The 17326-nt window shown below is 47.4% G+C and overlaps 1 protein-coding gene and 2 pseudogenes across 1 annotated transcript; 1 reads left to right on the forward strand and 2 right to left on the reverse strand.

The window, feature by feature from the left end:
* Positions 1 to 4475: 4475 nt before the first annotated feature.
* LOC127304368 (uncharacterized) lies at positions 4476 to 5786 on the reverse strand. The gene has a single exon (XM_051335055.2). It carries the CDS (start codon positions 5784 to 5786, stop codon positions 4476 to 4478), a length of 1311 nt encoding a protein of 436 aa, XP_051191015.2.
* A 3240-nt stretch (positions 5787 to 9026) lies between these two features.
* On the forward strand, positions 9027 to 11744 carry LOC127302799 (uncharacterized; annotated as a pseudogene).
* Positions 11745 to 13773: 2029 nt separating this feature from the next.
* On the reverse strand, positions 13774 to 15780 carry LOC127298379 (uncharacterized; annotated as a pseudogene).
* Positions 15781 to 17326: the final 1546 nt, after the last annotated feature.

The raw sequence follows: 17326 nt of genomic DNA on the forward strand, positions 1-17326 counted from the left end.
ATTTGCTCGAACTTCATCAGTAACAAATGCAGCTGGCTGCATTGGAGTTTGGTGCACTGGACCATTGCCATGACTAGATGAAGCTTCCTGGGCACCAAACAATGCAGTAAAAACATGGGATAATATGGCACTATATACATGTACTATTTATATCTATATTTATGTATACCAAAAAAATATGGGATAATCATAGTAATATAATAATATTTACCTTTGTCGTTGCTTCAGCTTTCTTCTTTTTGCTTTTCTTTGCTGCTCTAATGTATTGATCATGTTCCTGCACTCCTGCAGTAGGATTGTTTCTGCATTTCCTTTTATTGTGGCCAGGGTTACCACATGCTGAGCATTTAATTTTGCAACCTTTTCTTGACATCTTAACTCCCTTTGGCTTTTCACCCTCTTCTCTTCTTCTCTCTGTTTTTGGCCTCCCTGGCATTTTCATTTTAATTGGAGGAAATGGCCTTGGGTTTGTAGCCAATGGCCAGTTCTCTTTTCCCTCAACCGGTTGCAACACATGATCATATATTTTACAAGGCCACTCCTCCTTGCTCGAGCATACCTATATATGCACGTCATGCCGCCGAGGCTTGTCTCAAGCGGTGGACACAGGACTGGCCCCAAACGACCCACAGAGGCACCCGAGAACACCACCACATGCCGCGCCGCCGAAGCTTGGCTCAGGCGCATGTACGTGGGCAACGGGACATACCCCTCCTCTCCAAGGGGCTGGACTTGGCCTCACAGAACCGCTGTGAAAGCAGACTTGTGCATGCGACACCGCCAAGGCTTGGCTGAAACAACGGATGTGGAAGGCAGGCTGGAAGCCCAATGACCCTGGCGAACGGCGGCTGAGTACAGCACCACACGCTGCACCGCCAAGGCTTGGCTCAGGTGCACGGACATGGGCTCCAGGAGGACCGGGACTGCTTGTCCCGCGGGACCGCCATGAAAGGCCGGGCGGGCACCATAGCAAGACGGGCAGTCTACTTGCTGACAACAACACCTCAAGTCACTCTGATAACATCAAGGTACAACAACAAAAAGAGGTTGGCATTTCGTTGAACACCTTGCCCGCCCACTATTTCTTCCTCTATGTCAGCCTACACCTTCCTCGTTGACCAATCAAACCAGTGCGCCCAGCCTCCACGGAGTACCTTAATGCCAGAGCGGACCACCACCTCAAGAAGCACTCGGGGCGGGCAAGGGCGGCCGAGCACGCCGACATGCACCGCACAGGCGAGACTGGGCTCAAGCGTGCGGACGCCAGCGACGCAAAGACCTCCGCCTCCTTCCCTTGAGCGGGCAAAACGTGGCCCGAGGAACCGCCGCACCGAAGAATTTAAATGGGCGACCGTGACTCCTCGCCAGCGTGCGCCGCTAGCCTAAGGTGGGCTCAAGCGCACATACATAGGAGCCATGATGAAAGGAGGAGAGCTGGCTAGGTCAAGGTTGGCAAAAAAGTAATGGAGTGCGCAGCCGCCGCCACCATCTCCTCGAATCGCGCCACCGCACCCGGAATTCCCTCGCCCTACCTGGATTCGCGCCCCTCCCCACACCGCTGGGAGTCGCCTCAGCCGCTGCCCGTTGCCTATTGCCCTCGAAGAGAGAGGAGCGGCTAGATTGGAGAGCGAAGCCTCCGCAGCCGGCAAGACCAGCCAACGGAGAGAGAGGATCGGCCGGAATCGAGAGGAAACCGAGCGGCAGCCAGAGAAGAAACACCAGAACGCGCTCAGCCAAACCCCCACCCCACACCGACGGAAAGATAGAACATGCACGAACAAAACACGCGTCGACCATGCAGCAGCGGGCCAGAGCCGAACGGCATCCCACACACCGACAATGGGCTCCACGGCGAAGCGAGCACCGTCCAATCGCTGAGGATGCTGGGATGGCAACGGCTTTAACCATTTTTAAGAACTAGATGATATCCCGCGCATCGCTGCGGAGAAATTTAGCCAACATGAAAAAAAAATAATGGGTAGGCCATAGGTAGAGCAACAATGTAAACATGAATCGACCAAGTATGTTGGAAGTAGAAAACTTCTGTAGTAATAATTTGTTGGGTATATGTGTATATTGACATGCTAAATCATACTCTGTAATATGTATACACATGTAAAAAGATGATTAATTGTGAAATGCATGCTAAGGCCAAATAGGTGAGGCCTTCAATTTGTTTTTTTTCCGCAAACCGATTTGGTTTGGGTTAGGGTCACTAATTTTATCCGGTGAAGACAGATACTCCGTAATATGAAATCATAATTAGTAGAAAGCATGTGTGAGGGATCTACATATTTTCACTCTTTAACAACACATGATAAATTAGTACACAGAGGAAATCAATCTCAATAGAGGAGTACCATGGTGGTTCCTCCCAAGTCTAGTATTTTTAAATCCAAGGACTGTAGTAGAAATAATGGAATTAGCAACACTAGATGAATCAGTGCAGCGAAGGAACAATGACAATCTTGCCATTCCCTGAACTAAAATGTTTGTGATCACTCCGAATACATACAAGAAAAATACCTGAAAAAATGATATAACAGAAAATAAGGGGACATGGCAGACTGCAACACCTACAATTGTTTTCTTATGGCAACCATGATAGAATCTGGACTCCCAAGCTGGATGGCAATGGAACGAAGTGCCATAGTGATAGTCTAAATAACACACGCTGCTGCGAGGATCAAATCACATTTTCTCTGCTTTACCTCTCTCAGGAAGCAGCACCCTCTTTGTATGTTTGTGCACACCTGAATTCCTCATGATGCTTGATGCACCAAGCCAAGAAAGGTAGCTGAAGACGAAAATTCACCAGACTGAAACAGCTGCAAAAACAATTATGCAGTAGCAATTTAAATGTCTCACTTCATAGGCACTACACTGAATTGGAGAGAAGGATGGTGAGCGAAATAAACTTTCAGACAATCGCATGATAGTGCATGATGGTTGTAGGAGCAGATCTCAAATTAGCTACCAGAAGTACAGAGTAGCAGACATATATAGTTGGCTTCGGTTGATCACTCGGCAGCCTGAGCCACTCCATCGCCTCACTGCATACCAACCAAGGTGCAAGAAATTCCTAAATATAGTCTAGTTATGACATTTACAACCTGGTAATCCACACACTCACAGGAATAATTAGAAGATTGTTATTTAAACCAATAATTGCGGGCTATATATGTAAATGATAGAATATAAATGTTTATGGTTGCAAGAGCTAAAAAAAAGGTATAAACAAAGTGATACCTTGTAATTTCATAACTGTATCCATGGATGGAGCAGTTAACCTTCCAAGCTCCAACAACTATTTGCCTACATCATAAATTTCTTAGACACTGAAACTCAAATCAGAAATTCGCAGAAAATAAAAATCTACATGGAGAAGATAATGCACGATGAAATCCATGATCAAACCATGAGAGAGAGAGAGGGGGAGGGAGAGACACTATTAACCAAAAGCCATGACCTGACAGACCATGCCTCTGTTCTGGCAGTATCTCGGTAACTCCTTTTTTGCAGGTCATTCTTCGAGCTGTGCATTGGATACAGTTATGGGCTTTCCTGCTACCGGAGGAGCAGCGCAAGGATATGGATACTGGTTGCAACAGACTGCTGGTGCTTACTCAGGACTTCTATTACCGGGCTACTGGGTGGCGACACATTAATAGGATAGAGTATGGCTAGCCTATTTAGATGTTTGCTGTTCCGTTGGTTGGTTTATGTGGCAACCATGACGGACCCATGATTGTTTTTCTTTCTTTCGTACTTGTTACTTGATACTTGATACTTTATATGTTTAATAAAAGGCCGTGTGCATCAATTGATGCAGAGGCTGGGGCTGTTGCTCCTTTATCGAAAAAAAAAAGCTATCAAATTCATGGCAGGTGTATTAATTATTCCATTCAGATGAAGGTGATGGACACTACCTTGCATCGCAGCAACCGACAGCTGACGGTGAGAACAACCTTTCCCTCGGGGCAGGCTGCGGCTAGCTTCGATCCAGAATAGCTTCAGTATGTGATTTCCACGTTGCGCAGTCCCTTCGATGCTAACTGGTGACAGATGGTTAGAGAAAGCTATGGAAATATGGAGGTAATGCATAACGAAGGAGATCAATCGGAGGGGCCAGAAATAGGGGGAGGGAACGCAGAAGGGGAAGGGGAAGGGATCAGATGAGAGAAGATGGGGATTGGGGAGGTGCGAATTAGAGAAGATGGGGAGGTGAAGACTATCAATAGGGGATACTGGTCGTTTGGATTCCACTGAACTAATGAACCATGTCATTAAGACGGAAACATATCAACGCGAAAATGGGATGATTAAAGTTTGTGAGATTTCTGATGGGAAGGCACACATCACGGTATGGACTTGGCAGCCCCACTTTGCATGCATGTTTGAGAGATGTGGTGGGCCCACTGAGGTGGCATAGCTGCATGTTGAGAAAAATAGTTTAGTGGGGATGAACTTCTTAGTTATATAGGATTGTATTCGCTGATCTTGTAGCAAGGTGCAATGAAATCATCAAGTTCCTTGTGCACTCTATAAATTGCAGTAATTGCATGACAACAAGGCAACCCAGATAGTTCCCAGTACCTGCAAGAGCAAGTCAAATTCTCCAAGTTCACTGTAAATCTCCTGTGCTCTCCTTCTTGAACCTCAAAACCATCTTTCCCATTCCATAACACTTGGCAAATAGCAGATCTCTTGATGTTTAACTTCAACTTTTTAAAAATATTTGGACAAATTGTACCATGCCATTTCTCTGACTTTGTCCTGTTTTCCTGAATCCTCACAGTTACTTTCTTCCTAATAATCTCCATTGAAGTGATTATAGGATAGAATCGAGATCTGATGATAGCATTGTTGAATGACTCACACAGGTTGTTCTCCACTGAATCACAGTTATTGTGCAACTTGAAGAAAGCTCTGCTCCAATGTTCAGGAGATGTTTTCATCATGTCTTTTGCCCCTTCTGGAGTTTTTTGAGCTAACTTAGCCCTGTGATAGTTAAAACCAGTTCTATCAGATGACTTCGCACAGCACCAGAACATTTTCTGAAATTTCTTGTCTCTATGTAATTTCTTCCAATTAGCATAAATATGCCTAGCACACATCCTGTGCTCTGCTTGCGGCACTATCTCACTCACCGCCTTGATAAGCCCCTTTTGTTGATCTGAAATAATCACCCATCCTTCTCCATGATTATTAATTTGGATGTCCTTCTGAAGATATGACAAGAACCAATACCAGCTGTCATAACTCTCAACTTCAACACATGCCCACGAAATTGGGTACATTTGATTGTTAGCATCTCTTCCTACAGCGCACAACAATTGTCCACTTACTGCTCCCTTCAGAAAGCATCCATCCAGCCCCACAACTCTTCTACAACCTGCCATGAAACCTTTCTTGCAGGCATCAAGGCACACATACATCCTCTCGAACACTGGTCTATCAACAACATCTGGGTTCAATGTTACTGCAACTATACTTCCTGGATTGCTTCTCACTAGCTCTAGATGGTAGTCGAAGACCCTAGAAAATTCCCCATTTGTTGAGTCAATTAGTCTCTCCATAACAATCTTCTTTGCTCTCTTGCATTTGGCAATGCTTACCTCTGCACACAAGTCTGCAAGCACAGCTTCTTGCATCTTCTCCACCCTCCAACCAGGATTATCTCTAATTTCTCTGAAATATTTCTCTGCAATCACCACACTTGTCACTAGCTTGTTGTCCCTCCTTGGTACACAAATGTGTTTATTTCTCAATCTAGTGACAACCATCCATATGGACTTACCACTAATAGATCCATAAATTCTCCATGGACATCCGGGAAAAGTGCACTTTGCTTCTACCCTAGTCCTCTCATCCTTTGGGAACAACAAATGGTGAAAAATCTTCAGCCCATAATTAATTAAGGCTTGCTTGAACTGCCTGCTGTCAGTAAATGCTAGCCCAAGTTCAAAGTTCAAACTCTTGCACTTCTGCATTTTCATCATACACCCTATGCTTGGTTTTCCTTGTCTTGACTTCCCCATCACTATCCTCTGAATATGACAATTCATCTTCACTGTCCTGGAACTGTTCCTCCTCTCCATCTTCTTCTTCTTCGTTAACTTCCGACACAATGAATTCTTCAGGCACAGTGCATCCTTTTATTTCTTCTTCACCTAGCATTTTCTTCTTTATTTTCTTCTTCAGTTCCCTTGCTTGCAGCCTGTATGAAATTGCTTCATCATCTTCAGCGGAGCTATTGCTGTCATCGGCATCATGATCACACAAGAAATCACTGTCTTCCGAGTCGGAATATTCATCTGAAGTTGTTTCTTTAATTCCTTTTCCTTTTGCCTCCATTAAAGCTCCAAAAGTTGGACTCTTTGCTGCATCGTTATGTTCTGTATTGTATCTATCAGTTCGATCATGCTCTTGTTTGTCCCTGTCGGTTGGATCTGCATCTCCTCCAAAAACATCTTTGTTCTGCATTGTCTGTGGTACATTTTCTCTCACATCTACATGCTCCTCGAACTCTTCTTCAGTAGGATGCCTTGCATACAAGTCCATGATATCTGCATCTGTAACATATTTGACCATGGACCTGATTGATGATTGGTCTTCAAGCCATATCATTGCAGCTCTACATGTTTTGCGAGGAATCTTCCAACACAATGATGTCTTCTCAAGAAAAGTTGTTGAGCAGCTTACATGATCTGCAAGATGCTTCTTCAGTTCAGGCAACGAGAGCTTCGACATATGTACTGTGGACATGCATGTGCTTCCCCCTTTATACATCCACTCCTTCCCATCGTGTTCAAATTCGCCACGAAAATGAAACCTCACAGATAAGTACTCTGGATGATTCATGATTTAGTCCTACAAAAACAAATACAGAGCATCAAAATCTGGTTAGGTTATTTTAAAAAAAGTACCCCTAATTTGAAAACGACTACATCTATTTAAGTTAATAAGGTCACAAGTATGTTAACTTGAGACATAAGAGCATCAAAATCTGGTAGTTGTCTGTACTAGACATATTGTTAACTTACCTTGGACACAAGTGTTCTAGTACGTATAAAATGGTATGCTACAACATGTATCAAATGGTTCGTCTAGGTCTCTGGTTTCTACGGCCGTAGCTATGATGCTACTTAATTGGATGAATCCTATAAATCACTCGCGAAAACAACCCTAAACCTCTACAGAAAACTGCCTCTGGTGGAACTGAAAAAAGGGACACAATATCAGCTATACAGACAGGGTTTAGGAGCCTGACTTGCTCGTCGCGCCGCACTCCAATCAATGGAACATGCAGGCGATCGTCCGTCGTCGCCGCCGTCCAGGAGGAATCGTCGACGCTGCCGCGATCGAGAGCAGAGGCGGCTGCCGCACGTGGAGCTGTCCAGGAGAGAGTTGGTTTCGCCTAACCAGGTCGTGCTAGTATGGGCCTATGGGATCATTTAGACCCATATTGCCACCGTGCAAACTATACCATCTTCCACGTCATCAAAACCGCTGAGCAAAACAGCCTCCCGCGGGCTGAGGGGGCTCTCTGTCCGGTTTAGCAAAGATGTGGGGATTAGGGCATCTCCAAACGGGGCGACCCATCTCGCGTCCGCGCGTCCGGATGGGTCGAGGCGGACAAAAAAGCGGCCCAACGCGGGGACGCACCGCAAAAGCGGACGGCCGCGGCGTCCGGAACGACGCAAACCCGGCCCAAAACTGGGCTAGGTTTGCGTGGCCGCGGATGGCACGCGGCGTCCGCTCGCGTCCGGGCGCTTGTCGCCTCGTATCCCTTGGGCCCACCTGTCGGTGACCCGGGAGGCTATTAAATGGGGACTCGAGGGGATCTGTCCCTCCACTCCACTCCCTACTCCACTCCCCGAGCGAAACCGCCGCCATGGCCCCGAAGCACGGTTCGCTCCCGGAGCCAACGGCGACGAGGCGAGCAGCAGCGGCCGTCCTCCGCCGGCGCTGTGGCCATCCGGAGGAAACCGAGGCGGTCTCCACATCGGAGAGGCTGCCCGCGGCGGCGCGGCATTGCCGCAACCGCCGCCGCTACTGCTCGAGCCCAAGCCCGAGTCCTCGGAGGAGGACCCCGACCTCCGCGCCGCGCTGCTCATCTCGGCGGCGGAGGAGGACGCGAAATGGCCGCACCTCCATGCGGCCATTCGCACCTCCGAGATGGAGGAAGCGGCCCGGCGGGAGGTGGAGGAAGCCGAGGCCTGGGAGCTGTACGCCCAGGCCCGCCAGGCGCGACGGGAGGAGGAGGAAGCGGCGCGGCGGGAGGAGGCCACGCGCCGCACGGAGGAGCAGCGGCGCGAGGAGCGGCGACGGCAGAGTCGAGGCGCCGCGCGGAGGAGGAGCGGCGCCGAAGGCCAGGTGCCGCGCTCGGGCAGAGAGGAGCAGCGCCTCAGGGAGGAGGCGCTGCTCCGTGCGCCGCTGCTTCCTCGGGTGGCTCCGGACCCCCACTCGGCCTGGGAGGAGGCCCTGTGGTCTCCGTGGCCGGAGTCCCCGGCGCGCTCGAGCGACAACTATGCCTCGCCGCCCGGGGACGTCGTCGACGCCGACGACGCCCACAGGGGCTAGGCGGCGCACCGGCGGCCACCGCGCCGTCGACCAAACCCTAATAGAGGGTTTTTAGTTTAAATTTTAAAGCCCATATAGAGGGCTTCTTTTGTTAGTTATTTGCCCAAAATAGGGCTATGTACAAATTTGCCCAAAACAGGGCATATGTTTAATCAAATTTCGTTTAAATTTGCATTTTTACTTTTGTTTTTCTATTTCTTCGATTATGCGCTGCGTCCACGCGTTGGACGCAGCGTTCGACCCAAACGGACACGCGGACGCGGGCCGCTGTCCGCGTGTCCGCTCGGCCACCCAACCGGTCCAAAACGGACACTCCAACGCGTCCGTTTGGGTTGCTCGGTTGGAGATGCTCTTAAGTGCTCCAGTTTAGTCCAAAACATGAAACTTGTGCGGCTTATGTATACTTCTTTCAATTTCGTCAGTCTCCACTCTCCATTTCGTCGAGCTTGACAGCCATGGATTCTGAGCTAGGGTTAGCACCACCGGCGGCGAAACACCCGCCACCGGCTCCCACCACCATCACAGATATCGGCGACGACATCCTGCACGAGATCTTCCTCCTCCTCCCCTCCCTCCCGAGCCTCGTCCGCGCCGCCCTCGCCTGCCCCACCTTCCTCCACGCCGTCCGCTCGTCCCCCGCCTTCCGCCGCCGCTTCCAGGCGAAGCACTCGCCGCAGCTCCTTGGATTCTTCAACCACTCCGGCGGTTGAAAGATGCCTACCTTCACCCCCCTGCGCAGCCGCTCCGACCCCGATCTCACCGCCGCCGTCCGCGGCGCCGATTTCCTCCTCACCCGTCTCCCCGAAGACAGCTGCAACCCCTGTGGTGCAGCGGCTACCTCGTCCTCGCCGACCGCACCACCAACCAGATGGCTGCCTACAACCCCCTCACGCAGGCACTCGATCTCTTCCCCGGGCCACCCGGCCAGGTGGTATGCTACAACCCTCAGCTACCCGAGGAGTACTTCCGTGAGTTCCACATTGTCGTCTCGGAAGAGGACCAGGGGATGTTCCGTATGGTCTGTGTCCAACACCGGAACACGCAGCGGCAGCTACAGGCGTGCACCACCGTCTTCTCATCTACCACCAGGGAGTGGAATGTTTCGCCGTGGCTGGACACCCCAACACCACTGCAACCTGATGGAGAAACAGTGCTATATTACGATGGTATACAGTCAAATGGATTCATTTACTGGAAAGAAATGAGTCGAGCCTATGCCTATGTGCTCGTTCTAAACACCGCAACACTTCAATTCTCTAGGCTGGATTTGCCATCGTTTTTGAGAGAGGTAGAGTATAAGGGATTCAGTCTTGGCCATACCAAGGATGGGAAGCTCTGTATGGTTGCTATGGATGGCTCCGATGCACATATAGGAATGCTTCTTGTTTGGTTTTGGACAGCTGATAAACACGGTGTTGAGAAATGGATGCTGCAAGATGCTTATCCACTGCGTACGTTTCTTGATGCCACCAAGTCTGCAATGCAGGACCATGTCAAGTTGGAAATTGAAGGGGTTATCGATGGCTTTGTGTACACGTCTGTTAAGTATGATGTGCATATTAAGTCTGTTAAGTATGATGTGCATATTAAGTCCCTTGTATCCCTCTGCCTGGAAACGGGAAAGCTGAACAAGCTCTTCGATGGTACCTATGCAGCCTTTGCTCTTCCCTACATCATGCCGTGGCCTTCTTCTTTGACATGCAACGAGGTGAGTAATTTCTTGAATATCAAGGTAAAGTTTCTCCAGACATCTGGTCCCTGGATTTTATGCTGTTAAGTTACGCGAGGGCGTTGGGTCATTGTATACTTGTGAAAACTTATCATTGGTTTCACATTTTGCAGTTATGGTCGACTGTTTTTTCTGTTACACATCAATGCATCATTCTTAGCCTCGCCACGTCTAGGTTGCATAACTGTAGTATTTCAACTGCAGATCGTATAACATCATGATTATGTAATATTTTAAATCTTTAGCACGTGGGTTGTGCAGATTATATGATAGCAGAAACATATACTCCTATAAAGTGCTGCATTTACCATATATTTGAGGCTGAAAAATCATCTCCCACTAAAATTATGTGTACTCAATGCTCTGTAATGCTGACCACTATAAGGTGTTCGCGCAATAGTATTTTGTGTCACTTCCATTGCTTTGGTCAATACTAAACGACTGTCCTATATCATTGGAATATGTACCCTTGCACTACTTTTTTTTTTATACAAACACTTGATTCTTACTTGCTCTAGAATCATATTATGCCTCAGGAGGATTCAGGAACCAAAGTTGTTGTAGATCGTGTGGCAGATGATGGTCCTGTAGGCACAGAAAAATCTCCTTCTGTTCTTGTCGCAGCGTTGAAATCATACAGAGAAGCTTTGATTAATGCTGATGAGGCAAAAGTTGCGGAGATAGGGGCCTTCTTTATTTCGTATCGAGGATGAGAAGGGGTCCTATTGAGCAAGACCACTACTCTAGATTCAGAACTGAACTGTGAGAGATCGTGTCTGGAGGACAATTTCTGCCTTTGATGGACAGGGAGAAAGAAAGAGCTGATGAAAAATGTGCAAGGGGAAGTTGTCAAGAATTGTTGCCCGTGTCCACTTATTTAGCGGTTGAACTAGCCTCTTTGCAGTGATCATGTCGTATTTCTTCTGATGAGATGAGTTCTTGTTTAAACGCGCTGCTGCTTTAGTTTTAGATGGTTTGAAGATGCCAAGAGGCTAAGCCATGTGGTAGTTTCATGTCCTGGTAGAGTAGCAAATATTCACTTGAGCCATAAGCTATGTCTAATGTGTGTAACCATCAGTCATTATCTTCCTGGAGGTTTATTAGTAAAACTATTTGAGGTTTACTACACAGAGAAGCAGATCATGTGCATTCTTCTGCTTCTCTATTTGTATGCTTCTCTAACGGGTCCTTCATCACCTCCATATGCAATGTTACCCGGTGGGGCATCCAGCTTGAGATCATAGCCTTGATTTATTTACCAGAATATCAACTTGTTGATGTGGAGATACTTGACAGTAAGTGAAAAGACGGTTATTCGCCTATCCGGCTCCTCAACTTTTTTTTTCGCTGGCACAATAGATTTGGTGGCTCTTTCGTTAACCACACTTAATTTTTAATGTTACTGGCTGTGATGCATACTCAATTTTAATCACTCCTCTGTCAGCTGGTCATTGCTTTGGTTTCCATATTCATTGTAATCTGCGGTCCTTATACTGCAGACTCCTCTAGTATTTATATTGTAGTCTTCTGGTATTTCATTTGCTTTGTTAGATCAGTGTCAGAACCTTGCATGGTTTTTTCACTACTATTTGAGACGATGTGCTCTTTGCTCTAGTCAATCGAACAAGATCTCCACTTAAGTACTTCCTCTGTTCCCAGCTTCAGCTCATCGCGGATGTAGTAACGAGATCACGTCCAGGTAAAATGGTTGAGTGATCAAGGACGCACACGGGGCGTGTCCTACTCCTCCCCACCGAGCTCGGACACTGCCCATCAAAAGCAGCAGGAATGATCAGAAGCACACCATGCATCAACTCTCACTTTCACACAGCAGCACGTAGAAAGTAGAAGGACAGATAAGCACCAAACCTGCTGACCATGATTCATGAACTCGTTCCTGAAGTTTCAGCTGAGCATACGGATAGCTGTAGGCACAGTAGTCTTTGTCTATGTTTAGAGTTTTGAATTTTTTTCTTGTAGCAATTGGAAAACCACGCAGCTAGTGTGTGTTCTGACAGTAGCTAGCTAGTATAGCTGAAGAATTTCCGAAGAATCAACAAGAAGAGAAGGAAGAAACAGTGTCGGTCAGTACCTGCGTGGCTGGTGAACTGGTGTAGGCTCTCGGCCCAAACCTGCTGGAGGCGCCCGTTGTGGCACTAGCACACTGATTGATTAGTTCCTGGAACGCAGGAGGATGTACATGACGAACTGTCAGTACTATATATAAGGGAAGGTTCAACTGTCATTCAGAGAAATGCCATGTGCCAACTTACCAGATCAGAATGATGACACCACCGTCATGTGAGAACTTGCTGCTAGTTTATATGCATGGTTTTGTCTTGTGTTTTAGATTCATTGATCTCCCGGGAAGCTTGCAGATAGATCGTGGACCATATCATGGTGCCAAGAATCGAATCCTTTGACCATAAGACATGGAGATAGCTCGTGAGAAGGGCAAAGTGAGAGCGCACCAACTGCAGCGATCATTCACCTGACCATGCTGCCTGACTTGGCGAGGATCAAGCTGGAGTTCTTCCCACCCTCGCAGAGGTCACGTTGTACCAGAATGGCAACGCGCACAGTTGTCTGGCGGGGTTGACCCACCGGGCTGCGCGCCTCACCGGTGGGAGGCCACGATGCGCGGCACTTGGACTACGTGGCCCGTATATCGTTGAACACGGTGTCACGCTGGGGGCTTCTATTGCGCAAGTCGGACTAAGGCTGGTCATAGTGGGGAGTAACTTAGACTAGTAACATATATCATGTTACTAGTCTAGGTTACTACCTTCAAAGTGGGTAGTAACTTATATGTGATGTCATGCATTGTGTCATTTATTATGTTGTAGACTCATTTTGCCTTGGGGTGTGATGTTATGATAACACTAGATGATTCCCCGCGCGTTGCTGCGGGAATTTTTAGCAATACATGTGAATGAGAACATATAATACAAAAATGATTGTTTAGAAGTTACTTGACGGGCATTGACATTATTTCAAAATCAGGCTATAAGGAGTCGTACATCTATGTAACCAGAGACAATAACGCATACGTGCTACAAATTGGAGAAACAAAATTAAAAGAACACACATAAAACCAAAGCTAATGTGCCATAAATTCGGATGAAACAACGATAAATCGCCAAGCAATGGAAAACATATATTTCAAATGTAGACAAATACTTTGAACTGCACTATGGGAGCAGCAAAATACTTTGAATTGCAACTATGTAGACAAATAAAAAAAAATGGTATATACCGGTTTGGCCTGCATAAATAAAATATTTTAGTTAACATTCCATCTCATTTTGCTTTCAAATCAATGTAATATGCGTAAACTACTAAATATCAGTAGAAAAGCATTGGCCCTCCATGTTTCATTTAGCACATGAGTGAGTATACCTTTCAAATAAGATGAAAATGTATGCATTACCACCGATGTAGATACTAACATTTTCGTATCACTGCATATTAATTGGGAGTATGATATATTGTGCATCAGTTAGAAGTGACCAGATGACCAATGGCTGCACGTACCGACTACCGACCACCATCCTTGAAGATGGGAGCAGGAATCTGAAAACATAGCACCAATACTGCAATACACCATATGGTCCATAATATATACGTAAAACTTCAAACGGATGATGTTTATCTGGTCTCATTCCCAGCAATGAAATCAGGGGCTATGCCCATTAATTCGAAAAAAAAAATCAGGAGCGAACACGATGGTAAATCTTGCTTGCTTACTTACTGAAGAAGGGGGTCAGCGTGGTTGCTTGTACTCATTCGTGGAGAATTGGCCCTGTAGAAAACACGAAGGCTGAAGATGTCCTCGTGACAGTGATTGGCCTATCAAATGAATGCCAGAATAGAAACCAAACACACCACATAGAAGATGAGAAAAGGATTAAGGAAGCCTATAAATTTGAACCATAGACAAGTTAAGCATCCACACAAGTAGTGAAAATGAAAAAGATTTGCTACATCAATGCCATCTCATAGTGATTAGCACTACAAAGTACAAACTACAAAGTATTGCTTAGACAATAATTAGAGAAGAGAAATTTCCAATCTCAAATGTTGGCAACGCGTCACTTTATACCCTTATACTTTGCACAAACGACAAACAACTAGGAGCGCGACATGAATTTTATATCCTTATGCTATCATAAAATCAGGAGAAATGGCATGCTAAAATATTGCATCCTCGTACAAACAGTTTGCAATTGAGCTCTTTGATGATTTCGAAACAAAAAGAATTGACAAAAATTGCAGTGTGAAACTAACAAGAGATTATCACAATTATGCAATAACACAATGCTGGCAAGTAACTAAACATAATCTAAGGACCAAAAAGTCTGGAGAAACTTTACCGGGATCTTCAACCGTGGGCTTACCCTGTTGCCTACCAAAGAAGGAGGCCACGCCATGATGTAGAGATTAGAAGGGCTTGTATATGCATCATCAAAGAGCCTGCTAAGCTTTCCTGTTTCGAGGCAGAGGGATACGAGGGACTCTGATTGCTGCCCAACATACTTAGCAGATAGGTACACATAGCCATCGATTACTTCCTGAACCTGCACTGTGGCATTACCCTTGGTGACATCAATTAATAATCTACCTAATGGAAAAGTTTCTTCCAACATCCATTTCTCAACACCACCAACATCGGCTCTCCAAAACCAAACAACAAGCGACCTTGTACTTGCATCAGAGCCAGCTGCGCTAATTAACCAGACAGAGCTCCCCATCCTTGCTCTGACCAAGCATAAATAGACTATAGTCTATCTCTCCCCAAAACACTGGCAAATCCACTACCGAAAATTGCAGTGTTACGGTGTTGAGAACAAGTACATAGGCTTGAGTCATGTGTTTCCAGTACACAAATCATATCACCTGCATACGACTGTAAAACGTGGGCACTCCGTCTGCATCATCCTCAGGTTGTGGCGGAGCGGGTGGAGCTCCATCAACCTCAGGTTGTGGCGGAGTTGGGGTCTCCACCCACGGCAAAACCTGCCACTCCCTAGTGGCCGATGAGAAGACAGCTACACGCACGGAGCTGTGACGTGTTCCGGCGTTGGTTGGACAAAGACCATCCGGAACACCCTCTGGTCCTCTACGGAAATGACAATGTGGAAGTCAAAGAAATCAGAGCCGCGGATGGCAGCGGCAAGGTCCTGGTCGTCGGAGCGGCTGCGGAAGGTTGGTAAGGCGACGCGGCGCGGCGCGGTTCCATGAAAAATCCAAGTACTTGGGGCGGGTGGAGCGCTGGAAGCGGCGGCGGAAGGCGGGGGACGAGCGGACGGCGTGGAGGAAGGTGCTGCAGGCGAGGGCGGCGCGGACGTACGAGGCTCGGGAGTGAGGGGAGGAGGAAGAGGAGGAAGATCTCGTGAAGGAGGTCTTCGCCGATATCGGTGATGGCGGCGTTTCGCCGGCGGCGGTAACCCTGGTTCTGGGGACATGGCTGTCAGAGTTCGACCTCGAGCTCGAGAAAATGGCGACCAGAGTAGGAGAAAAAAAGTACCCATAAGGATTGCTTTTTTACCCTCTCGTTTAGGGTTTCCTGCTCCGGAGGCGATCTCGCCGCCACCGTGAGATTGGTTTCGTCCGGCCTGGTTCCTACCTTCTTCTGCTTGTCTCTCGAGGCGCTTCTCGTGAGGCTGTTCGTTTTCTCTCGTCTGGTTCTCTTCCTGTTTCTCGGGAGATCGCGGCGGCAGTGAGGGTTTGGCGCGTCTGTTTTCATGGTGGTGAAGGAAGGGGCGACTGCAAATACCGTGCCTGTGGATTCGGGCGCGATGGCTGAGGTTGCGATGGCTGCCTCGGGTGCCTCTGTCTCCGGTGTGGATTACTCTACGTCTGCTACTGGCGGCAAGGGCTCAAACCTGGATGATATGTTCAGCCATCTAGAACTGAACGAAGATGAGCTGGATGATGTGGTCATTGGGATTGAGGAGGCAAAGGAGTATAAACAGGCAGCTCGTTGGCTTGCAATTGGAAAAGTGCACACATCTAGATCTTTTAGTGCGGAGGCTTTGTTTGAGAAGATGAAGATCGTCTGGAACTTATCTCGAGATCCAATTTGCAGAGAGGCTGGGGAGAATCTTTTTATTTTTCAGATGCATTGCTTGGGTGATTGGAAAAAAGTGGTTCATCAAGGTCCTTGGACCTTCAGAGGCTGGGGAGTTTTAATAGAGGATTACGATGGCTTAAGTGATCCAGAGGATTTCGTCTTTGGAGGTCTCTTTATCTGGGCACAAATTCATGGTATTCCAGAGCTGTACCGTAAGCAAGAGGTAGTTGATGATCTGGCTCGTCGAGTTGGAAAGGTCAAAGAGGTTCAGATGTCTCCGAAGCTGTTTTTTGAAGGAAACTACGTTCGCTTTCGGGTGAGATTGGACATCTCCAGGCCCCTGCTGCGGTTTGTATCCTTAACACTTCCAGAAGGAAAAAGAAGATTGGCTATTAAATATGAGAAAATCCCGTTTTTTTGTAAACGATGTGGCCTCCTTGGGCATGATCATGAGGAGTGCGGGGATGGTGTGTGGGACGAGAAGCAGCTTCAGTATGGAGCTTGGATGCTTGCAGTTCGGAGAGTTAGTCAGCCTACACTGATGCCTCGTGTTCCTGTTCGTGGAGGTTTGGCGGGTGGTGGTACAATGCATAGAGAGGTTGCTAAAAAACGCTCTTCAGGAGATGCAGATCTAGAGGATAAGGACGCTCTAGAGGACTCAGCTAGTAGCCCAGGGAAGAAAGGGGATCGTTTGACACCTGAAGAAGATGAAAATGCATTGGAACCAAATGCTAGGAAGGTTCTTGACATGAATTCAGCTGATGTTAGCACTGAGACTAATATGGAAACGGATGGGCTGGCAGGGGAGAATCAAATGCCTCCACTTCCACCTCCTTATGTGAAGATGAAGGATAGAGCAAAAGCTAGGAAGACTGGCACCACGGGAATTGATACTGAAAATCTGGCATCATCGGCGGCATCCCTAGAGGGTGACTGAT

Source organism: Lolium perenne, chromosome 5, assembly GCF_019359855.2.
Source record: "Lolium perenne isolate Kyuss_39 chromosome 5, Kyuss_2.0, whole genome shotgun sequence".
In the NCBI taxonomy this organism is placed as follows: Eukaryota; Viridiplantae; Streptophyta; class Magnoliopsida; order Poales; family Poaceae; genus Lolium; species Lolium perenne.